Here is a 26031-nt window from a genome sequence, read left to right on the forward strand (position 1 = left end):
TTGGCCCCTCTAACCCAGTTGCCCAACAGCCACCGATTTAATCCTAGCCTAATCACAGAACAGTTTACAATGTCCATTTAACCTGCCAACCTTTCCAGTTACAGTACTGGAGCACCCGGAGGAAACGGGTACAGTCACGGGGAGAACATACAAACTCCTTACAGGCAGCGGTGGGAATTGAACCCGAGTTGCTGCTACTGTAAAGCACTGTGCTAACCACTTAAGGCTCATCTGTACAAATACTTGGATTGCCAGCAGGTTGAAAGTTAAATACCTTTAGTGTAGGTAGGCATAACGGTTGGCCCGAACGGCCTTTGGCCCGTCAGCATCAATGGACAGAGTAACAACAGTTCACACAGTTCGATGTTTTTTCCCACATTACAATTTAAAATTATGGTGGTTGACATTTGTAACCGAATCCTGCTTTATGCGCACCAGTTCACGCGGGCGGGGTTTTCGCCAACTCTAACCCTGACCGGCTCCATCACAGAAGCCGTGGACCGTTCGCCTCACAGGCGCTTAGCCCGGGCTACCTGGAAGTGCGTTTTAGCGCCGGCTGCCGCCTCACGATGTCTGTGCCGATCTATCACAGCGGATAATCGGCCGGCTATGCTTTTAATCGTTTTAAGAAGGCCAAGATTTGCATTAAATCCCATCGTTTCCTCCCAGGGAGCCCGAGGTCACTTGAGAGCTGCCGTTGTTGAGAAAGGAAGTTGGAAGCGCCGACGCTGGGCGCGCATTGGGCGTGGGAGCGCAGTGACTCAGCCTGGTTCAGTCCAGTGATGCCGAGAGAGGCTCGGCGACGCTCCCTCTCGACCCACTGCAACATTCACTGCCACCGAAAGGATGGCGACCTCTCGCCACTACGGGAGGTCTCCGCAGGACATTGCCAACGTGATGCAGAAATTGCAAGGTGGGGTTTAGTCATTTTTTTGGTGCAGTTATACTTCTTCTCGCGCCCTCGCGGTGTAATGCTATCCGGTGGCGTGAGTGCTTTTGACTGTTTTTAAAGGGATTTGTTCACGTTATTGCAGCTAGCAAGTTATATTTTTGTATGCCGAGTTATGCTTTAATTTAGGCAAATTTTGTGGCGGGCTGCTGAATCAGGAACGGAACAGCCTCAGCTTTCCGAGACACCTGGCACTTGGCTGACATTGGCGGTAGCAGGTGAAACCTCTGAGAGACTGACAGTGCGCCGATTGAGGGCCGAGTGTAGGTTCAGGAGGGGTGCAGAGGTTGTATAGTGCAGAAAGCCACAGGTCGATCGTCCCGATTGTGCACACGCAGGACGCAGCCTCAATTAAGGTCAAAGCCTGGCGATGGATGGAGAGTCAGCAGGTTGTACAGTGCCGACTTGGCGGGCTGCAGATCTGCACGATCCACGCTCTCCCTGGACTGTTGGTCGCTAGGGATGCTAACGCGAACACCACACACACACACACAGAGAAAAAAAAACGGCTGCGCTCTGAACTCACTAGCGAGTTTGGAAAGATTTCTTTTACTTGTTTACGTTTGTTTCCAAGGAGTTAGTAGTCACTTTCAGTCAACGCAGGCTGGCTCAAATGAAACTCCGCTCCTTAAACTTGACAGCGCTGCTGGTGCATTTGGCGGTTCCTGCCGCCACGAAAGGGCAACTTTTTAAACATTGTCAGTGTTTAAAAGTTACCCTTTTCCCGGAGAGGAGTAAAAAAATCATTGCATCTGCCACTCCCGGACGGACATTGGATTCCCTGACCAAGTTTTCCCGGAAATGTGTTGACTTCGGGGCGAACTGGGCAAGAGTCGGACAGTGGCATCAGAACTGGTCTGATGCAGGAGAGCGTTGCGGTTAGTTTTAAGTGGCCATGAGCCAGCTTAAACCCATTAGATCCTGGGACATTGAGTATGGGGGAGAAAGAGGCGGGCCTGGGTGGGTTGTGGAACACACCTTCTTATTTACGTTAAAGAAAGTACCGGGGAAGGCGGAAACACGGTTATATTAATGTTTTGAAGTATTCCTGTGGGGGGGTGTTCCTGCCACGCTTCGCTTGCCCTATGATTCTGCTCATCTTCACTTTTCCTCACCCCCTCGGAGCGAGGGGTTATTCTGAGGATACTTCATCACAAATGCCTCTATCAGCCAAATTGAAACAGTCACGTGTTTGTACGTTACCTTGTTGGTGGCCATTCATCCCGTCGAGTCTGTGCCTGTACTCTGATAACCCATCGTCCCCATCCCTCCCACTTACTTTCCGGCGATTGACACATGACAGATCTGAAACCTTTGTGGAAGTTTTTAAAGTGGAAAAGCTGTTGCACTGTGGGGGCAGTTTCACTCTCTCCACCTCAGAAGTCTGATTGCAGTGGTACCAGGAGTTGTCACAACTGGGGTCTTCCTTGATTGGAGTGGGAGACCATGACTGCTTCTGTGCTCTCAATGAAGTGTTGCAGAACTCCCCTTCCCTGGCCGTCGGATCTCACAGCTCCCCGATTCTTTCACTAACCACCTACACAATAGGGTCACCTTACAGTTACCAGCTGACCTAACAAGCTGCACGTGTTTGGGAGGTAACTGGAGCATGTGGGAGAGTCACAGAGAGAAGGTGGAACTCTCGCACAGAGGGTCAGTAGTTAAGCCTTGTCTCTGGAGCTATGATGGCTGTACCACCTGCACTGGCACTCCACTGCCCTGTGTGAGGTCCGTTCACCTGCACCAGTTTTGCTTTTACGCAATACATGCACACACTCACACCTAACGTGCTGCACACACACTGCCTACACACACTCACTTAATCAATACAGACTTTCTCTGGACGTAGGCCGATCCAGCTTCTGTGCACAGAGCCTGCACTCACACCCAATGTTCTTAATGTCCAGACTAGGAAGTGCATTGTGTAATCTTGGGGTTTAAAATGAGCTTTGTACTTTCACAATACCACGGCACCTACTCTCCATTTACTCCCCTCATTTGGGGCACCTAATAGAGTTGAGTTCACCCCACTCTTCTTTGGGGTACAGGCAGGCTCTTTGACTACCTCACTGAGCAGCATTTTGCATCTTGGGTTCACTTGTGCAGCTTCTCATCAACCAGGAACCAGGAGAGCCAGCCAGGAATCCGAGCTTTGGGAACGAATCCTGGCTCGTATCCACACAAGCTATTGTATTTGTCTATGATCTCCTCTGGCGAGGGGAGGGGAAACATGATTGTATCTTTTTGTTTTACCTATCCCCCTTAACGCTGGAGTACATTGTTATTTAATTGCTGAAACCGTTAGGCGAAGCTGACAGCTGAAGTTAAACCAGCATTAATCACTTTATTATTTGTCATTGTGTCAGGACAGTTGGAAATGTTAATACCCTAAACTTCCTCTTAATGAGATGCACATTTGCACTAGAAGGAAGGGCCAATAGTAACTGGAATTCCCTAAAGCTCCCTCGCCTGAGAACGACTCGGTGCTGTGTCTAAATGACTTCAGGCCATCTCTGTGCCTGAAAGAGGCCTCAGGGTTATTGGGTTATACCTACTCCCCAGTACTTACTGATTTGATCACTTGGACACTGATCCTGTCTCTGCACTGTGTATGGTAGCACAGCTGTGTTTTGGTGCTGGCATTGGTGATTTGCAGAAGTGACTTCATTGCTCAATGCCCGTTTTGTCAGTTGCTTTTCCTCCTCCTTTCCTTCCTCTGGTTTGAGGACTTCCTCACCCTCGATATCATCAACTCATTCTCTAGCCACTGAAAGCAAAACCATTCCTGCAGGAACTTGTCTCATAATGCCACAAGACTTCTCCAGCTCACATAATACACAAGGCCGTTTTGCTGCCTGTTAATATAATCTAATGGATGGAGACAGCCTGCACTCGGGAAGAATGCACATGATCAGAGTACGTCCAATGTAGGCAGTTTAGTAAATGGTAGGGCAGCTATGAAACAAAGATATCATTATTACAGTGGAGAATTAAGAAAGAGAAAGATGACTACTTTGACAGGACATTTTTATGACCTCAGGATCTCTCAAGGACCTTGGCAGCAGCAGGATACTTTTGGAATGCAGCCACTGTTGTTTTCAGGCAATGATGCAACCATTTTGTGCTCAGCTAGTTCCTACAGACAGCAATATGGACCAGCCATCTCTTCTGTTTAACAACGTTGACCATCGGGGTAGATATTTGACAGTGTATCTGCTCCCTGATATTCTTCAGAACACTGGGATCTTTGGATGGTACCTCCAACAATGTGACATTTCCCTTTCTGCTCCCACTCTCCGTCCCGTGGTTTCATAAGAATATAACACAAGTTGTCCACCTGGCCCTACATGCTTGATCCATCACTTAATAACACCACGACTGATCTTTTCACTCCAGAGGCACTTTCCAGCATTAACCTCATCTCCTTTACTTTTCAAAATTGAAAGGTTATCTTTATTTGTCACAAGTATATTGAAGATAAAACAGTGAAGTGCGACATTTGTCTGGACGACTAACACAGGATGTGTTGGGGACAGCCTGCAAGTGTCTCCATACTTCTGACACCTTAATAACCCCAACCTGTATGTCTTTGAATGTGGGAAGAAACAGATCGAGGAATTAATCCTCGCCTATACAGGAGCATATGGTCACAGGGAGAACGTACAAAATCCTTAAAGACAGCAGTAGGAATTGAACCCCAATAGGTGATCACTAGCACCGTAAACCATTGGTTGAACTGCTATGCTACCGTGTCACCGAGTCTGCCGCCACCTTAAGTAATTCCCACCCTTTCCCAGCTCCCCTCTTGGGCGATGAGAGAGAGAGAGAGATATGACATCACAAAACAAAAACCCCTTTGCTGGAAATCTAATATATAAAAATCAGAAAATGTTAAGAATACTCAGCAGGTCAGTCTGCATCTGCTGGAGGAAAGTCAGATTTAGTGTTTCAGGTTGAAGGCCCATTTTAAGAATGGGAAAGGAGAGAAAAGAAGCTTGTAAAGCTTAGGGAATGTGAGGCATGGAGACGTCTCTGCTGGGGTAAAACTGGGGTGACTTCAGGGATAAAACTGTAAACAAGGTTTTCCGGTCAATCAGTGAATGGGAGGAGCTAGAGAGCGCAGAGACTGATACATTTCTGGATATGAAGGGAATCAAGGGACATAGAATTAGTGCAGGCAAGTGGGTAAAAGATTAACCTTTCTTTCAAACTGAATGGGAGAAATACGAGGTTGAACAGCCTCCACCTGTACAGGCCCGGATTAACTCCTCAATCTGCTGCCCACAACCTCAAAGTTGTGTATGTGTGATATATGGTGAGCTACAACTGAAATATCAAGATAACAAAAAAATCATCATTACAATCCTACAGAGGAAGTTAGGAAAACATCTAATACTGGTATCATAAATATCAAAAGAGCAGCATTGAGAGGGACTGAAGAGAAATTGTTGTAATCAGTGTCCCAATCTAGATAGCCATCCGTCTGGGAGAGAGATGAGATAACAATCTTTTTTTTGGAAATTTTTCAGATTCTTTCAAAATTTGGAAATTTACCAGATGATTTTTGTTTAATGTGCTGCTGGTACTTGTGACTTTTCTAAGGATTTATTTGCCAGTTATAATCAAAATCAGGTTTATTCTCACTGACATATGTCATGAAATTTGTTCTTTTGCAAAGGCATTCTACGCATAAAATGTATTCTAAATTACAATAGGATGTATATTTTAAACAACTAACCATATAACCATCGTCCAGCACGGAAACAGGCCATCTCGGCCCTTCTAGCTGCTGGCCTGCCTTCTTCATATTTGCATTAATAATGTTGTGCCCAGGGTAGATCTTCAGAGATGTTGACTCCTGAGAACTTGAAACTACTCACTCCTTCAACTGTGGACTGTCCGATGAGCTCTGGTGTGTGTTCCCTCAAATTCTCCCTCCTGAAGGCCACAATCAGTTCCTTGGTCTTACTGATGTTGAGTGCAAGGTTTGATGTTGTGACACCACTCAGCCAGCCAATCTATGTCACTCCTGTACACCACCTTCGTACCATCCGAAATTCGGCCAACAGTAGTTGTGTCATTGGCGAATTTATAGATGGTGTTTGTGCCAGGTTACAAAAGTTTATTTAACTGGAGTCGTAGATGGGGATCTCAGTTGGCAGGGGTAAACTGGGCCAAAAGATCTGTTTCCATGCTGTGTTACTCTGAGTCGCATGCAGCCCAGACCAGATATATTCCCTTTCATGAGGTCCAGTCTGTCAGTCAGAGTTTACAACACTGGCAAGTTACTGTTTAGGTTATCTGCAGCTCACAAGTGACCAATTGCGGAGTCCAGTCTCTCAATTTGGCTAGGTCCAGACCAGAGGTCAATTGAAGAGTGGTACAAATGATACGCCTGACCCAATAAAATGAAAAAGGATAATGATTGGCTAAGTGTTGTAAAAAATCATCGGAAACAATAATAAGAGTTATATGATCCACCACTTAGGTAAAGGTCGATCAGGGAGAAGTAAGCATTTGGTCGTGCTGACCCATTTGAATAATTAAAGGAGAAATACTGACCATGTTAATCTGTGGCATATGGATAATTGACTTATTTTTAATGTCCAGTGAGCATTTATGAAGCTGCTACACTGGACACATGCAAAGGTGTTTGTGTGTGTGTGTGTGTTAGAAAATCTGCAGATACTGGAAACTTGGCAGGTCAGGCAGCATTAATGGGGGGGGGAATAAAGATAAACAGTTGAGGTTTTGAGCTGAGACCCTTCATTAGGATTGGAGAAAGAAGGGGGAAGGAGTCAAACTAAGAAGGTGGGGGAGAGGAGGGAGTAGTACAAGGTAGCAGGTTATTGCTGAAACTGGAGTGAAGTAAAGAGCCGGGAAGTAGATTTTGTGAACGAGATAAAGGTCTGGAGGGGGGGGGGGGGAGAAAGCTGATAGGAGAGGACAGAAGACCATAGAAGAAAGGGAAGGGGGAAGGATGTGATGGGCAGGTAAGGAGATAAGGTAAGAGAGAGCAACAGGAATGGGGAATGGTGAAGGGGGGGGGGGGTTGTGCAATAACTGGAAGTTTGAGAAATCGATGCTCATGCCATCAGGTCGGAGGCTACCCAGATGGCACCTCCAACCGGAGTGTGGCCTCATTGTGACGGTAGAGCAGGCTATGGACTAACATACGGGAATGGGAGGTGGAATTGAAATGGGTGGCCACCAGGAATACCCACTTTTTGTGCCAGATAGGGCGAAGTGGCTCAACAAGGTTGTCTCCCAATCTACGTTGGGTCTCAGTGTTGATTGGTAGAGAGCTTCAGCAAAATGACCAGAGGGTATTATAAGTGTGAACGGTGCAATTGGCAGGAGTCCCAAGGAACGTCCTTTCGCTGTAAGGTCAAAAACAGTTTCATTCAGGTTATTGATGGAGAAGTTTGTGGCCTGCTATGGAAAAGGCACAGTGTCCACATTAGTCCGCGATGGGACAGTTGCAAATCCTGCTGCAACACAACGTGTCCTGAAACCTACTCATGATGTTTAGTAAAACAACATAGGTTTAAGGGAATTGTTAATGAGGCTTTCAGCATTTTGAAAGGCTTCGGAAAGATAAACAGCAAACGGTTATTTGCACTGGCTGCTGAATTGTTAACAGCAGTCCATTAAAGGATATTAGTCATAGTACATGGAAACTGGGTCTTTAGCCCATCATGTTCGCATGGGCCACCAAACACTCGTTTATCCAGATTTGTGCACCTCTCTTTTTATTCTTCTCAGACTCCCAGATTGTGCCTCTTACCTACACACCAGAGCCAATTTTCAGTGGCCAATTAACCTACTCGTCTTTGCGACGCCTCAGGAACCTGGAGCAACTGAAAGCAATGCAGAAGGCCACGGGAAAACATGTAATTGTACAACAGACAGCACCTAATGTCAGGATTGCACCGGGATTGTTGGAACTATGAGTCAGCAGCTTTACCATCTGTACTACCGGGCCACCAACTGAGCCACAGTTGGCAACGTGACACAATCTTTGTCAAGAACGACTGGCAGATTGAAATTGCGGCTTTCAAATTTTCGGAGTGTCTCAGGCAGTCAGTGTAAAGTTCAAAGCAAAGGAGACATTTACACTGTAGAAAGATTTATAATTAGACGGTAAAGTGGGCCATCAGTATTAGAATCCATTCATTAAAACAAAATGGAAGTTGAGCCAGGTCTGCCAAGCGAGAGTAGTTTTCTATTCTCTCTCTGTGCCCAGAGAAGTCACTAGATTGGATTCATAAGCTGAGATTGTACTGGCTCAGGAAAACAAATATTGAGCATTCTAGGCGTCACATATACCTTTCACTTGGAATGTGTTGTGGAGAATCTTACCTAAACATGCAGTGAACATTCTTGCCATTTACTGTCTCTAATCCACAGTTACACACCTCAAAGGAAGCTTGCTCAATTGTTGACAAGGCATACAAATCCTGATGAGAATCTTTTGGTTTTATTGAACCAAACTTTGTCAGAGGCTGCAGCACCTAAAGTCATAATCAAATCATTTCTATATCCCAATGTGGCAGAACTCAATAAATCAATCCATGGACAGAAAATAACAGATACTACATCAATTAATATTTAAATACTTAATTAATCGATGCCAGTCAAGTATTAGCAGCAATATAATTCCTCACTTCAATTATAACTTTTTCTCTCATAGCTGAGGAGTGGAATTAGAAGGAATATTGCCCTGTGCTCCACGAACACCCAGACATGAGCAGAGTCTTAAACCGGTTTCCAGCTGGTATTGTTTAAGGGAGGAAATTAGTCTGGACAGACAAGTAACCAGAAAGTTGTAGACTTGCATTGTGCAGGCACCAACAATGTTTCAATCAACATTTTCTGGCAGTTAAGGATTGTTCCCACTTCCAGCTGTTTTCCTCTGTTGATCTGAAAGTCTCCTTTGCCCTGTGTTCATGAACTGCCGAGTCCACCGTGCATTGCTGTCAGCCAACGTGAGCACATATTCACACTCAAACCTTAGACACTGATGCCTGTCAACAAAGTTAAATTTAGCACTTCTTGCCGGAAGATATGATCAAAGCACAAGCAAATTAAAGAATTACCCACCTACCTCTGTAAGCCCTTTTGACTTCAAGCAAGGCTTCTTTCAGGATCAAGGTGTCTGCAGTTACTCTGCCTCAGAAGAAGACCAGTAGAAGTAACTGGCACTTGGATGGCATCTTTCAAATAGACAGCTTTGAAATATTGTCAAAGGAAAGTGAGATAGAAGACTTGTGGATTCCAAGGCCCTGCACCATATATGTTATTGATACTGTAGTAGTAAATGAAAAAACCACACTGAGCTGAAATAGCAGGCAGTTTGCTCCAGGAGACCACTCAAAGCTGATCTACCTGAGCGCAAATTTAGTCCAGCCTTTTCATTCTCAGTTGTCAAGATTACACAGTAAAACTAGGTTTTGGTAACAGAATGGTGGTTACAGAAAGGTTTAATTAACAGACTCGGTTTTGATTGCAGAATAAAATAATTATCCATGAGTCTAGTGTAGTTAACGTAAATCCAATTTTCTGTTACCACAATGAGTGCATGCTAAAACATAACGAATGAGGTCCCTGAGACTTGGGTGTCATCACTGCTGTACGCAATGGCTCCACTGTTAGGCTTTGACTGTGATTCCCTGTTACCACATGAGCACAATCCACATCCCTGTTTCCTCATTATAGCCCTCACTACTTTCTACTCTGCTACAGATATTAATGGAAGGGTCTCTTTTAGACAGGACAACACTGTTCTACAAAATAGTGCACTTGCATGTTTTCCTTGCAGTTCTTTTGAGGTTGGTGCGTGGAATGCACTGCCTGAGTCAGTGGTGGAGGCAGATACACTAGTGAAATTTAACAGACTACTAGACAGGTATATGGAGGAATTTAAGGTGGGGGGTTATATGGGAGGCAGGGTTTGAGGGTCGGCACAACATTGTGGGCCAAAGGGCCTGTAATGTGCTGTACTGTTCTATGTTCTATATACTTCCGAGGGCTCCAAATTAACCTCTGAACTGAATGCCTGCTCGGCCAACAAAGCACTGAGCGGGGGGAGGGCAGCATCCACCATTAAGGCCCCTCGCCACCCAGGACATGCTCTCTTCACTACCATCAGAGAGGAGGTAAGGAGGCGGAAGACACACACTCAGCATTTTAGGAACAGCTTCTTCCCCTCTGCCATCAGATGATGAACCCATGAGCGCTACCTCACTACTTACGCTCTCCTTTTGCACAATTTATTTAACTTATATTCTATATTTCTTATTATCACTTATAGTATATTTTATACACTTCCCTGTAGTGCTGCCCCAAAACAACAAGTTTCATGACATACTCCAGGGATAATGACCCTGATTCTGCCCGGATCGTTACTCGTACTGTACTTTTGGGAATCTGAGTGTGTTAGCGTGGACAACATTAACTTCCCAGCTTTAATGACCCTTCAGAAAGTGCTGGTGATCTGTCTTCTTGCAGCCTTTCTGATGAAGGTTCCCCCGCAGTGCTGCTGGGTAGGGAGTTCGAGGAGTTGGATAGAGTGATGTTGAAGGGCCGACAGTAGGTTTCCAAGTTAGGATAACGTGCGACTTGGATCCACGGCCTTCTGATTCAATGCCGGAAGGTGATTGGCAGAATCAGGATTGGCAGCCATTCGATTGCGTGGCAGGTCCCAGTTCCCTGGCTGCCTTTTGTGTCTGAGGCCTGTGTCGGGCCACTTGCTTGAGGCAAGGAATGACTCGGCAGGGGTAGGGGGTGTGGAAATGGAAGGGGCAGGCAGGTGTGAGGTTCATGTGGCCTGTGCTTGCCTTGCTATTGTAGAGTTGTGTGAGGCCTACAGGCACATTGTTTAGGTTGGTTTGACAAGGTTGAAACACATCGTTGACTCTGGGCTATCGGCACCATCTTTTACATAAAATGAAATACTTTCATATTTTCCTTACATCATAATTTGGGAGGTTACGATGGCTTGGTAACGTATATTGAGAGGTGGTGCAGTTAGTCGAGCTCCTGCAATGTGGTTTCAATTCTGACCTCCAATGCTGACTGTGTAGTGTTTGTATAGTGTGCTCACCCTGTCACTTTGTGGGTTTCCTCTGGGTGCTCTGGTTTCCTCCCACAATCCCAAAGGTGTGCGGGTTGGTAGGTAAATTGCCCTTAGAATGTCGGTGTGGAATCCGGGGGAAATGCCCCTAAGTGTGTGGATGAATGTCAGAAGAGGGATAAAATGGGTTAGTGCAGGATTAGTTTCAAAATGCCTGCTCGATGTTCCGGTGCAGACGCAGTTGTCCATAGAACCTGTTGTGCAGTGACTCACCAAAGCTGCATACATCTCTACCCACATGATAGGTTCTGCCACCGAGCTGCTTCTCTTTTTGATACGGCACCCACAGTGTAGACACTTTCAGGAAATAGAAACTGCAAACAGAAGTGAGGGTTTGCACGTCTGACTACGAGCACGGCATTACTGGTTTCTGTTGCCGTGTCTCATTGGCTGTTTCAGAACAGATGCAGAACATCAGAGTGAAGAGTTGGAGTGGGGCTTTGGAACAGTTCAACATGGGCTCATGCACTCTGCCCTCAAGAACATGCCAACTTACTGCTAAAGGGTTTGGGGACCAGACTGACTGTTAGAAATGTAATTTGTTACATTGTCTGGGGCTGAGGAGGAAGATTCCCAGTCCTTAGTAAATTTCTCAAGGCAAAGAAAACTTGTGGTTCCCAAGTAACTTTACCAGTGTCAGGACTTCCTAAGGCACTTTACAGTGACTGACATCTCGATATAGAAATTGTGATATCACATTCGGAGACATCTGTTTATGTTCAGCAAGATCCCACTGAGTAATTCAGTGATGTTAGATGATAAATATTAGCAGGGACACCACAGAGAGCTCCCTTACTCTTTTTCCAAAGGCTCCATTGGCTTTTCTTTACACCTTTAGAGGCTTTGACAATCCTGTGGTTCTCACTGGATGGTCAGCTTTTTATTCTCAGCTCTGCAGAATTAGACTGCTAATTTCCCTTATAGTTTAATCTTACCTTGCTCCCAAGGGCTTCACTACATTAACATCTTCTCCAGGCTGGGACACCCAAGCCTCTTCAGTCCCCTGTTCTTCTCTAGTCAAGCATCAAGGGATTCTGAACTGGAATGTCTCCATGTGCATCCATGATCAGGCCGGAGAGAGTAGGAGGAGCTGATTTATAGGGCTCAGCTTAAAGGGTTAGGAACAGGGAGCAGGTGTGGCTTATAAACTAATAACACAGTGCTTTCAAAATTCCAGCAATGCACAGTGGATCAACTACCTGTGGTGGACAGTTTATAATCCTTCTGTGAACTGTACACCCTGTGGTCTGACCTAAGAAATGAACTGGTTTTACATTGAGCATATATTCTGTGATTTTGATCACGTATTTCAATAATTCAGTTTGTTGATTCCTGCTGCACAGTGGTTGAACATGATTCCTATGATATGTCGTTAGTTTCTGGAGGTGGTGATGTTCTTAGCTGTAGGGTGATGGAGGTACGCTGAGTCTGGCTAGGCCAGGAACCACTCTTGGGACCACCTTGATATCAATGTTCCTATATCCTGACATTATATAATGGCAAACTTATCATACCAAACTTCTGCTGACACTATTAAAACTGACCGTCTTGAGTTGCAGTGTATCAGAATGTATTTCATAATTAAAGCTATATGGGGTTTACCACATTAACTGATAACCTAAGCACAGTGCTGTTGTGGCCGAGTAAAACTGGATTGCAGCTCTGGCCGGTATTCATTGGACCACCCCTACGCATGCTGAGAAATTGGGCAAAGTTCCTCACACTCCTTGTGCTGATTTGTCCGAATCTCTCCAGCATCTCCTACGCCAAGTGGCAAGTAGTTTTTCTTCGGACCACCCATTCATTTCAAATGCAATGACACATCAGTTTACAGTGACTGCGACCAGAAATTGTAGCAACAAATAATGCACAGGAGTTTTAATAATGTCAGGCTGCAGGAAACGCATTGAAATGGAGTAACCAAAAAAAAACAACCCTGGAAACACAAAACAGTTGAATTGGATGGAATTTCAGGTATTTGAACCATAGGCCCTAAATGGACAGGGAAGTCAGACTGCAAGGGAACAAAGGGCATGGTTCTCTGAACTTTCTAGCATGTGGTTTGGGCTGCAAATATGATAAGATAGATGATGAGCTGTAGCAGGACGTGTGATAAACGCATATGTCGAGGAGAAGGTTAAAGATGCAGTGAGACAGGAGTTTCTTTCGCAATATTCTTTTAAGGAGTTTTGCTTTGAGTGGCAGGCCACAAGAGTAACCACACAGAATATATTTCATTTCTGGACAGAAAGGCCCTTCCTCTTAGGCTTAGTTCCACAACCCTCTTTAGTCTCGCTGTGTTCGGTCTTGTCATTTCCCCATAGTGAGTTGGCAGGGCACTTGAACACCAGCCTCAAGTCGGTCCTGTAATTCAATACCATCATGGCTGACCTGTTCCAGGGCTCTTCTGAACCAGTTGCACATAGCCTCAATTCTCTGATCTTTCATAGTTCATTTGCATCCCCTTTAAGCATTCCCTATCATTTAGCCTCCACAGCTCTCCAGGATCAAGAATTCCTGAGGTTCCTTTCCCTCTCCAAGAAGAACTTCCCATCACTTGAGTTTGAAATGGTGGCCTCCCATTATTGTTACCATGTCCCCTTATTCGAGATTCTCCCACAAGTGGAACCATCTTGACATGTACTTGACCAAGCTCCCAAAGGGTCTTGTACATTCAATAAGAACATACCTTATTCTTCTAAACTCAAGAATGTAGATAACATGTCCTCAGCTAGTCATGATAAGAATTAGTCTGGTGAATTTTGACCAGACTGCCTCAAAGCCAATGCGTCCTTCCTTAAATAAGCAGACCACAATTATGCATGGTATTTCAGATGTGGCCTCATCAGTGCTCTACAACTGTAACAATACTTCCCTATTTCTAAATGCCAACCCTCTTGCCATAAAGGCTCACGTGGTTTTATCCCTTCTTACTACTGGCTACACCTGCTTGCTAAATTTTTGTGCTTTTTGCAAAAGAACATCTTTGAGTTTCACTCACCCATTCAGGCCATTACCTGCCTGATGTTCCTTACCAAAGTGCACAAGCTCACACCTTCCCACATTTAGCCAAGTTTTTGCCCACTCACTCACTCACTCACCCGTTGTGAAGACCTACTATGCTCCGCAACATGCCCTCCTACCTATTTTGGGTTGATCAGTAACCTTGGATGCTTGGCACAACATCTACACCTCCACGTTATTCATATAAGTCGTAAACATTTGGGGCAAAGAGGCACTGTACTAAATGAGCATTTGAATCACTAAGACGTCAATTAAGTGCTGATTAGCGGGATGAATACAGCTGGTTCCCTAACAGTTGTGAAAGGTAGGGTGGCTGTAAGACCTTGTTTCTGTGCTGTGTGACTTCATGACTCTGACTAACTCCACTAGGATGAAGGTACAGGAGCCTCAGGACTCTCACCACCAGTTTCAGGAACAATATTACCCCTCAACCATCAGACTCTTGAACTAGAGGGGATAACTTTACTTAACTTCACTTGCCCCACCATTGAAATGTTCCCACAACCTATGGACTCACTTTCAAGGACTCTTCATCTCATGTTCTCGATATTTATTATTAGTTTTTGTATTTGCACAGTTTGTTGTCTTTTGCACACTAGTTGAGTGCACAAGCCACTGCTGTCTTTCATTAATTTTATTATGGTTATTATTCTGTTATTGATTTATTGAGTATGCCTGCAAGAAAATGAATCTCAGGGTTGTATATGGTGACATAGATGTGCTTTGATTATGCATTTTGAACTTAGTTACACCTTCCAGCCTGTATTTATTCTGACTCTTGTCTTCTTTGCGATAATTAATTTTTCACTCCTTCCCCGAGTAACCACCTCGTATGTGGCATCTCGTCAAATTCCTTCTGAAAATCCAAATACAATTCATCTACAGGTTCCCTGCTGCTTTCAGAGCTCTAACAGATTTATCAAACAGGATTTAACTTTCATAAAATCACATTGATTTATTTTGATTAAATTAAGATTCACTGAATAACTAGCTGTTTCTTCCTTGGAGTCCAGTGTCTTGCCAACAGCAGATATTGGGCAACAGGCTTATACCGGTAGTTACCTGCTTTTGACTTACTCCCTTCCTCTGGTTGTCTTCCTTTCCGCTGAAATTCTGAGTTATCAAAAAAATCTTAACCAACTGCTTCAGTACCTTTGCAGACAATTTATTTTGAAAAAAAAAATTGCAGTCCATGAACCTGGCAATTTTTCTATCTTTAGTCCAGTTATTTTTCCTAATGTTTCATCCTTGTGGGCGTGATGGTTAAAAGTTCTTCCATTGTGTTTGAAGCTCGCCTATCAGAAATATTGGGGATTTTTGCAGGATTCCTCACTGTACTGACTGTACCTTATCTGCCATTTGCTAGTTTCCTGTTATTAGTTTACAAGTCTCACTCTATAGACTGACAGTAGAGGAACTGTGCGGCCTCTGTTGTTGCGTGGGCCAGGCCCTCGTCCTGCAGGGTCGCCTGTTGCAGCTGCCCAGTGGAGGAGACCCTGAAGAGCGGCAGGCTTCCACGCCAGGTTGAGGGCTGGCCTCGCCCATCAGTGCTGCCCCCTTGTGTTTGCTCGGTGGATTGCGTTTGCCTGCGGCTGCACTAGCGCACGATGATCGGACTGCTGCGCGCTGGTTTTTGCAGAAACGTGGCTCCAGGACAATATCCCATGCACCATCAGTCTGCGGGACATGACTCTCGGGGACCTGGGCTGTATTTTTGTATGTCTGTATGTTTGCTGTTGTATACGCTATATGTGCTTTGTGCTGTGTATGATTGTTGGTACTGTGTTTTGTATCTTGGCCCCTGAGTAATGCTGTTTGGTTTGACTGTATTCATGGGTGTTCATGTATGGTTGAATGACAAGTAAACTTGAACTTGATTCTTACTCCAGCTACTCTCCTCCATTTTACTTTTCCGTAACAGCCCTTGCTGTTTGATGTGATGTAACTTGCCAGACCTTTCCCACAATCAGTCTTCTCTCTCTCTCTCTCCCTCTCTCTCTCTCTCTCTCTCTCTCTCTCCCTCTCTCTCTCATAATTTCTCTTGCTACTGGTTCCTGCCAAATTCCCTGATCCTCCAGTCTACCACAAGCCCTCGCCACTTTATTATGTTCTACTCTTTGACTTAATAATATTTTTGTTCACCTTTGTTCATGGGTGTTTCGTTCTTTTTCCTGGCATGCCACTTCCTATTTGGGAGAAATTTATGCTGAGCATTGTGCAGAAGCTGTCTAAATATCTGCCAATGTTCATTCATTAATCCATTCCTCTGCCTGTTTACTGAGTTCACTCTATTTTCATGTTATTGTGATTGCCCTTTTTACATTGTTATAGAGCCCGGGTGTTAGCCCTCAAGCTGTGTCTGGAATTCTGTAATGTTGTACTCACTGCCTGCCAGGGGATCACGGACCACAGCTTTTATTAACCCTGCCTCATTACACAGACCCACTGCATATGCACATTTGGCCATTCGACTGCCAACTCTGGGGGCTTCATCACATGACCCTCTCAAGATCCCATCAGTGCGTCCTTTCTTCCCACGCCACTTGGAAAGCAAGCGGCGCTTAATTGCTCCACAGCTATTGTCCTCCAATGTCTTCCGTTCTCACTGTCAATGTTACAGGCACAAAATGCTGGAGGGACTCAACAGGACAGGCAGCATCTATGGAAATGAGTAAACAGTCGACGTTTCAGGCTGAGACCCTTCCTCAGGATTGGAAACAGAGGGGGAAGACGCTGTGCCTAAACACCAAAAGTATTCAATGAAAATGGTGGATAACATGCACTGTCATTCAAATTAGCTCCTTCCCCTGGGGTTGTTTGTGGCAGCTTACCGGAGAGGAGATCCTGGCCGGTTTTGAAGGTTGAATCCTTTTGGATGTGGGAGTCATGAGATTCAAAGGCGGAGTGGAGTTTATTGTCAGAGGCACAATTACATGTAGGTACGGGTGCAATAAAACTTACAGCAGCATCACAGATACCGAGCATCGGATAAGCAGTGAACAGATTAGAACAGCATAAAATATGCAGAACTTTTACAAGAAAGAACACAATTACTGTAGAATAAAATAAAAGCGAAGTCCGTTGTAGTGCCAAGTGGGGACGGTGTTTCTGTATGGAGGTGGTAATTGTGCAGCTTGGCTCAAGAGCAGAATAATTGAAAGAAAGTAATTGCTCCTGAACGTGGAGGTGCGGGACTTCAGGATTCTGTACCTCCCACCCGAGGTAGCCACGTGCCGATGGTGAGGATCTAATATGCTGATTTTGCCAATGGTGCTGTTCCGATCTTTGATTTCTACCTGATTTACAAATCATCCACAACAGCACAGTTCCTTTCTCAACAGATAAAGGCGCAGCATTTCGACCTGAAAATTCAAGCCCCCCCCCCCCCCCCACCACAGAGGCTGCTTGACCCGCTGAGTTGACCAGCAGATTGTTTGTTGCTCCAGGTTCCAGCATTGTAGCCCTTTGTGTCCCCTTTCCTCTCTGAGTCACTGCTGTCAGCCACTACTGAAATAACTTCGAATAGCTGAGGTGAGATCAGGAGCTGCCGACAGCCCGATGTTATACAGAACTTTCTGCACTGGAGTGGAAAGTTGTCCAACCTGTATTGATACAAGGAAGCCAACTTTTTCCACAAAATCTACAGTGGTCATTGGGGAGTGGCTGGGGATCAGCAAGCCAGCCACCACTCCTCCGAATCTTACTCTGCAGTTCGGAGATGTCCGGTAACCAGAGAGAAGTTTTGTGGCGGCTGCGGATGAAGACCGAAGGCAAGAACTTGATTCCCTCCTCTACTTGTTGCCTTCTCTGTCTACCCAGTCCCAGGACCCTCCTGATGTTGGGACCAGGGTCCTTGAGCCCTTCTTGTTAGTGGCCGTTGGTCCTCTGGACCATCCATTGTCAGGCTTCAGGCTGACCAATTACTAGCTCTGGCACCTAAGACCATTCAGGTCCAGTTGGCCTCTCTTCCAGGTGTGTGAAGTTCCAGGTCCCTTTTCTGCTCTGGGTCCAGGCGAACTTTATTAGATGGCACAGGTCTTTAACACGGCACAGGTACAATCCTGGTGCGGACAGGTCTGCGACTGTACAGCTCAGGTGTTTAGTATTTGTGAGCACAGCTCTACCACTGAGAAGCGCTGGTGTAAGCTGCGGGTCGAAAACTGTAACGTGTACACAGTTGGTGGGCACAGATCTGTCACTGCATAATGCTGGGGTACAGGATTGGTTGATACAAGCCTGTTGCCTATGAACATTAATGTAAGGACCCTGTGGGGATAGGACCATTACTGTATGATGTGTACAGGACTGGTGGGCACAGGGACATCACTGTACGATGTGTACGGTACTGGTGACCAAGGCATTTATTTGTAGACGTGAACAATTATTGCCTGACGCTGATGCTGTAAAGGGCAGACGTTTTGTGGATGGACATGGAAAATGTGTCCAACTTCCTGATATAGAGTTAGGTGAGTGAGAAGTGTTTATTCTCTGAGATCAAAGTATGATCAGATAGATTTTTTGAAACACTGCTCTTCTTTTATAATTTTTCTGATTGCTTTTGTGGTCTGGATGTTTACAGACCTTGAGGACTGGCTTGCATTCAAGTCCAAGTTCCGGAATGGGTAACTGTCAGATTTCTGTATTATGTTTCTTTTTTTTTTAACTTTAACTTACCATTTCATAACATCCACAGATTAAAAGATACAAGGTACATTTACTATCAAGTTATGTACGCAGTATACAACCTAGAGATCCATCATCCCACAGACAGCCATGAAACAAAGGAAACCATGGAACCCCTTCAAAGAAAAACATCAATCCTGCCCCAACATGCACAAAATAACAATTTGTGCGAAGAGCGAATAGCCAAATATAGAACATAAAATCGAAAGAGTCCAGGCATATTCAGTTCAGTTCAATCTAACGCTGTGTTGTTCGTTATCTGCAGGCCTCCATGATTAAAATCGCCCAAAATAGCAACAAAAAAATGGAGCGACCAGAAATCAGAAACACATCATAATAGGATCTGCAGAGTCCAATCCACAAAATGTGTTCATTAATCCTTTCCCGAGAATCAGGACTCCAGCACAATCCTCTGATACAGGAGTCTTTGAGTCTGTACTGTGCTCTGGACCTTCAGTAATGGAGAGGGCCTTGCTGTGCCCCCCTCCACAAACTGTCCTGTGTTGTTGGAGTACATTGTTGGTAACCCCAGGCATTCCCTCTCTCGCTGTCGTGTCTCATCTGTTGTGTGAAATTGACATTCCTTCCCCTTGAGGCACCAGTCGATCGCAGAGTAGCTCTCAGAAGTTGAAGTAGCCCAGAACTATGTTAAGTAAGGTCCTATTTGTAAGGGCGTGTTGGGACAAGTTTACTTATCAAGGCTTTATTTTTGCACTCACTTTAATTAAAATCAGTTGGAGACCCAAATAACTTCTTACAACTGAACTGTAAAACAAATAGAAACACATTCTTTTATTTGGCCCTCGCATTTTTCATTCTTGACAGGAACATTTGAAGGCACTGGGTGGGGATATTTCTGTTTTGTGCAGAGCTTGGCAACAGAAGAAAGAAGGGACAGAATTTATTTTTTTAAAACTTGACTCGAAGGAGGAAGTAAGTGGAATCCCCTTCTTGTTGGGAGGACTGCAGTTCTGATAAAGGGCCTCAGACCTGATAGATTAACGCTGTTACTTTTTCAGCAGGCGTGATGATTGTTTCCAGTCTTTTCTGTTTTCGTTACAGATCAAGAGAGGGTAAAAGGGAGGAGTCCAGGTGAACTGGGAATTCTGCGGGTGGGAGAAAGGGTTGGCAGTCTGGGATGGTGATTCCTGGTCAAGCTTGTGTTTCGTTGGCCTTGGACCATTTAGAAGGGGATCTGGGCCGATGAAATTGAAGAATAGTCCATTTCCTTTCCATAGATACTGCCTGACCTGCTGAGGTGTTCCAGTGTTTTATTTCGGTGCTTCAGGAAGGTGGACCACATGTTGGTGAGATGGGGGCACCAGGCCTGCACATGAGTGACATCAGGGTCTGTTTCCCGGGGGGAGTCTTCTTATTTGACTCCAAGCTAAGAATGGCTGGAGGTCTGGGTGAAGATGTTTGTCCCACGGATTGCAGTAAAGAAGCTTGGAGTGAGTGGAAGGTTTTTAACTGCATGGGCGGGCCAGTTGTAACCATGAACAACCAATGGTAGCCTGTCCCATGCTGAGGTTTGGCTGGAAGTCAATGGCTCTCATCGCTTTAGCAAAGGCTGCTTTCCCTGTGCTGTGGCTTGCCTGTGTCTTCCTCACACTGACTCTGCGAGAAAGGGTGAGAAAGACAAGCTGGCTGTGAAAGAAAATGAAGAGCAACAGGCTGTAGATGCTGTGGTTAACGCAATGCAGTTACAGCTTGGGGTGTCACCAGTTCGGAATTCAATTGTGGCATCCTCTGGAAGAAAATTTGTATATTTTTCTGTGTGTGTGTGTGTGTGTGTGTGTGTGTGTGTGTGTGTGTGTGTGTGTGTGTGTGTGTGTGTGTGTGTGTGTGTGTGTGTGTGTGTGTGTGTGTGTGTGTGTGTGTGTGTTCTCCCACAGTCCAAAGACATACTGGGCGGTAGTTTAATTGGTCATTGTGAATTGTCCTTTGGTGTGTTGCTGGGCAGCAAATTGGACCAGAAGGGCCTTTTCTGCAATGTATCGCCAAATAAATAAATAAACTTAATCAGAAACGGGTCAGGCAGCATCTGCAGAAAGGGAAACAGAGTTAATGTTTCAGGCCAAAAAGCCCTGCATCAGAACTGAGAGAGAGAGAAAGCAAGTTGGGTTTAAGTTGAACTATTCATATCTGTCACTCCTATCGTCCCACCACTCTCTTCCTCACCACTGAATTAGCAGAGAACACGGGGGAGTAGTTGTGTGCGCGAAACCATGCAGATATTAGTTTAAAAACGAAGGGCAGATGAAACTAGGGACGGAGAACAGACGTGCTGGGAAAATCCTCGCTGGAAATATCACCCATTTCATCTGTGAGGGTGAAGATCCGTTTCAGCTATTCTTTAAACACTACGCTGGCGAGCGACTTCAAAGGCTCCCCCGTTGGCGGCTCTGACTGTGCATCCCCCCGGCCTGATTTGTATGATCGGACTCGCTGCTCCTGATGCAAATACTGTGTGGTGGGAAGTCACCTGCAGTCCCAGACGGAGGAATTAGCATACGTTACTGGGGACGGTCGAAGCCGACAACCTTGCCGTTTTTCTTCCATTTTCAGTTACGGATGGTTAGGAACAGACAGCTTCCCTTGTTTTGTATTTGCGGCAGCTTTTTTTTTCCTGCTTGACAGGAAGTGCTGAGAGAAACGCAGGCCGTGCAGACACTAGGGTGGGTTTAGATGAAGAGACATTCGGGGAGAGTCCAGAGTGTACTGCTGGAAAGGACGGTGGAAGCAGGTTCGATTGCCGGTTTCAAAAAGGAAGTAGATATTTGCTCCAAAGTAAAAACACGCCGTACAGGGGAGCGGCGCTAATTGGACAGCTCGGAGGCGGTGCGGACACAGTGGGCCGAATGGCCTCATTCTGTGCCGTGTGACTGCTGAGTTCACAGTGGATTCTATTTTGAACCCTGGAAGCTTTCAATAAAATCTGCGTCACGGGAAGAAAGTAATTTAACGTTACGTGACTGACATTGATAAATAGGAAGGGATGATGCACATGTCTGAAGAACACGTGTGTCGTTTAGAATCTGCACACTGAAATTCTCGGGTCTCGGGGTGAAAGCTTTTCTCCTTTTTCGCGTCAAATTCTTTATAAAGAGGCAACTCTTTTATGACTTAGTTTTGGTACTGAGCGTCCAGGAGTGACGTGACTTGCATTCAGAATTCTCTCTCAGGAAAGGACATGGGTTTGCTTACACAGTGTAGATTTTACTTACCACCACCGGGTTTTTAGGTAGAGCGACACCCCCGTGAGCTGCCATATTCACGCAGCAAATCACTGCTGCCAGTTGCTGCCCATGGTTTCAATGTGCAAAATAGAGGAAGCTGTGCTTGTAGAGTCGAGTGAGGGGTAAATGTTGGTCAGTGTGCTGTGAGAGTTCTTTCCTATGCCGGTCTGAAGCAGTGCCAGGGATCAGCTGAGAGAGAGCCCAATATACTCTGATACTGCAGCTCTTTGCAAAGGGGGTATGTTTGGCACAGCTCTTTTGAAAGAGGTGGCGATATGTTGTTATCAAAGGAAGTGTCAGGTGCTCCTGAAGGTCACCCTTGGGCAAGGTGTGGCTCCCGCTTAGAACACCCCCCCCCCCTCAATCAGGGTCACATCAAGCCATGGGAGCAGGTGGTGGATGGTTGTATGAGCACCTGGTTATGCTACCACTGACACCAGGCAGACAAACTTTGAATTGTATTGATAATGGCTGGGGTTACCCATCTTGTAAAGACGCTGCCCAGATGAAGGCAATGATCAGCCACTTCCGTAGAAGAATTTGCCAAGAACAGTCATGGTCATGGGAAGACCACGATCACCCACCTCATACGACACGGCACATAGTGAATGATCGAGCTATAGAAAGAGGGTACATTGGACACAGCTCTTTAGAAAGAGGATACGGCCAGTAGAGTCACTGCCTCACAGCCCCAGGGACCCTTGTTCAACGCTGTCTGTGTGGAGTTTGTCTGCTTTCCCGGTTATCTCATGGGATGCTCTGATCAGAATGTGGGAAGAATCAAAAATAAAACTAATGTAGGAGTAGTGTAAAATGGGTGGATTCTGTGGTCTGAAGAACCTGAATCTGTGTTGTATCGCTATCAGACTCTTATCTGGTTTTTCCCAGGGGAAACCAGTCCCACATGAAAGGTCTTGACCAAAAATGTCAACTTTGTTGCCTGACTCACTGAGTTCCCTGGGTAACTTGTGTGTTGCTCCAGACTACTGCTTTGTGTCTGCAAGTTCTTCTTGCTCCAGAAGGGCTAGCAAGCAGACCTGTGGGGCCAAACAGCCACCTCCTCAGAGATGTTTGAAGTACCGTGACCAGTGCTCCTGCTGCATCGAGCTTTTCTTCTTTAAGCTTAGCTAATGGCTAAGTGTGGTTTTGTGCCTCCAGCTTCCAATCCAGCGGTGGAGGCGGTGACACAGGATTCAGCCTGGACGGGCAATGAGGGAGGTGGGCAGACCTCCGCCAGCAGCTGCCGTATCCAACAGAGGCCGAGTGCTACTGGAGTGTGGTTTATCAGTTGTTACACCAAACGTAAAAGAGACCAGAATAGATTAATCATCAGCAAATCACCTGTGATAGTGTTGTGCTATAATAAGCCCACAGGACTGAGGCTTCTGCTGACTCTGTGATCACTGCATTATTAATTGTGCCTATGAATAATTTCAGTGTAAGTCAGGAAGAACCATTAACGCAGCAACAGGGGGAGAAAGAGGCTATTGTCCTGCAACGTCTCTTCTCAGAGATGCTCTGCCCCACTTTAACTCCCACCCTCCAAGAAAATGAAGGGTGGGAGATGCTGGTAACCTGTATGTATGATAGAAGTGTGTTTGGTGACAGAATCATTTGGTTTGCTGTGTCTCTTGATTGTTTCGCAGTTTGGGAACGAGCACCAGATGCTAAGGTTCTGCTCAGCAAGTTGCCTGCAGAGGCAGTGTCTGTCAGCGAGGCTGTTTCCTCGCGTGGAGCTAAAATTGGGCACGATTAACTAAGCGGTTAACAAAGCTCTCTCACATCGGCTCCCTGCTTCCCTCCCATTGAGATATGTCTTTCATTCTTGGTAATGATATGGCAGTTGTGCCATTTTCTGCCTGTGGTTAAGGGACACGCAATGGGGTTTCTAAGTAAGGATGTGGGACACTGGTGTCGAGTGGCCCCTCCTCTCTGGTAAATGAGATCATCAGTGCACTGTACATACTTCCTCTCCAGGAGCCAGTAAGTAAACACGAGGGCAACAATGATGTTGGACAGTAGGTTTGTGATGGACAGGCCCAGATAAGGCGTAAATCCACAAACTTTACTCACAGGTGTTTGGAAGAATGAAGTGGGGGGGGGGGGGGGAACCTCATTGAAAACTATCGAATATGGAAAGGCCTCAATAGAATGGATGTGGCGAGAATGTTGCCTATAGTGAGGAGGTGTTGGACCAGCCTCAGATGGAAGGACGTCCCTTTAGAACAGAGATGAGGAGGAATATATTCAGCCAGAGGGTGGTGAATCTGTGGAATTCATTGCCACAGACAGCTGTGGAGGCCAAGTCATTGGGTATGTCTAAAGCAGAGCTTGATTAGTTCTTGATTACTAAGGGGGGGTCAAAGGTTATGGGGGAAATGCAGGAGTTTGGGGTTGAAGAAGATAATAAATCACCCATGATGGAATGGTGGAGCAGACTTGATGGTCGGAATGACCTAATTCTGCTCCTACATCTTATGACCTCATGGTCTAAGTGGATGATAAAAGAAATGCATTGTGACTGAGGGTCTTGGTTAAACAGAATGATATGAGAATTACCTGGAATCCTGAAGCACGGAAATGGATCATTTGGCCCGAAAGCCTACAACAGAGTTCATGCTCCCACTTTGCCTCGTCCTCCCCTATCAACACCTACTGTTGCATTTGAGGCGTGAGCGACTGCACCCGCTGGGACCTGGAGCAAAAATCAGGAATTCAGCAGGTTGAGCAGCATCAGTGGGGGCAGGGGGATGGTAGGCATTTGATAATTTGTTTATTATTCTCATTTGTACCAAGATACTTTGAAAAGCTTTTGTTTGCCAGACAAATCATTCCATACATCAGTACAACTGTTTCGTACAAAATGTAAATCAATGAAAGAATGCAGAATATAATGAGAAATTATGGTGAGAGATAGAAAAATAAACTGTAAGGGCTATGGTGAGGTAGACTAAGAGATCAGATATCTTTCCTTATTGTCCAAGAGGTCCATTTAAGAGTCTTGTAACAGCAGGATTGAAGCTGTTCTTGAGCCTGGTAGAAGATGCTTTCAAGGTTTTGTATATTTTTGTCCAGTGCTGGGGGGTGGTGTGGATGAGAAGAGGGAATGACTGGGTTTGGAAGGGGCCGTTGACTCTGTTCCCTATTTTCCTGAGGTAGCTTGAAGAGTAGAAGTGACAGAATCAATGGAGGGAAGGCTGGTTTTCATGCCAGATTGGCTCTGTTCACAACTCTCCACAATTCCTTGCAGTCTTAAGCAGAGCAGATAGGATGCATTACGTGGCACATCTATAGAAACCTATTTATTTATTTACTGAGATACAGTGCAGAATAGGCCCTTCCAACCACGCCGGCCAGCGATTTCCCCAATTTAATCCGGGCCTAATCACTGTACAATTGACAATGACCAACTAACAATAGACAATAGACAATAGGTGCAGAAGTAGACCATTCGGCCCTTCGAGCCTGCACCGCCATTTTGAGATCATGGCTGATCATCTACTATCAATACCCGGTTCCTGACTTGTCCCCATATCCCTTGATTCCCCTATCCATAAGATACCTATCTAGCTCCTTCTTGAAAGAATCCAGAGAATTGACCTCCACTGCCTTCCGAGACCCCCACAACTCTCTGGGAGTTTTTCCTTAACTCTGTCCTAAATGACCTACCCCTTATTCTCAAACCATGCCCTCTGGTACTGGACTCTTCCAGCATCTGGAACATATTTCCTGCCTCTATCTTGTCCAATTCCTTAATAATCTTATATGTTGCAATCAGATTCCCTCTCAATCTCCTTAATTCCAGCGTGTACAAGCCCAGTCTCTCTAACCTCTCTGCATAAGACAGTCCTGACATCCCAGGAATTAACCTGGTGAATCTACGCTGCACTTCCTCTACAGCCAGGATGTCCTTCCTTAACCCTGGAGACCAAAACTGTACACAATATTCCAGGTGTGGTCTCACCAGGGCTCTGTACAAATGCAAGAGGATTTCCTTGCTC

The 26031-nt window shown here is 45.5% G+C and overlaps 1 protein-coding gene across 1 annotated transcript in view; it reads left to right on the top strand.

Moving 5' to 3' along the window:
• Nucleotides 1-772: 772 nt before the first annotated feature.
• The window catches only part of LOC140730671 (nesprin-1-like), a 626730-nt gene continuing 601471 nt past the window's right edge, over nucleotides 773-26031 (top strand). Inside the window, 1 exon segment of the mRNA XM_073051428.1 lies at nucleotides 773-913. Within this exon segment, the coding sequence (XP_072907529.1) occupies nucleotides 847-913 (67 nt within the window). The 5' untranslated portion in view covers nucleotides 773-846.

The sequence above is a fragment of the Hemitrygon akajei genome, chromosome 7, assembly GCF_048418815.1.
Source record: "Hemitrygon akajei chromosome 7, sHemAka1.3, whole genome shotgun sequence".
NCBI lineage: Eukaryota > Metazoa > Chordata > Chondrichthyes > Myliobatiformes > Dasyatidae > Hemitrygon > Hemitrygon akajei.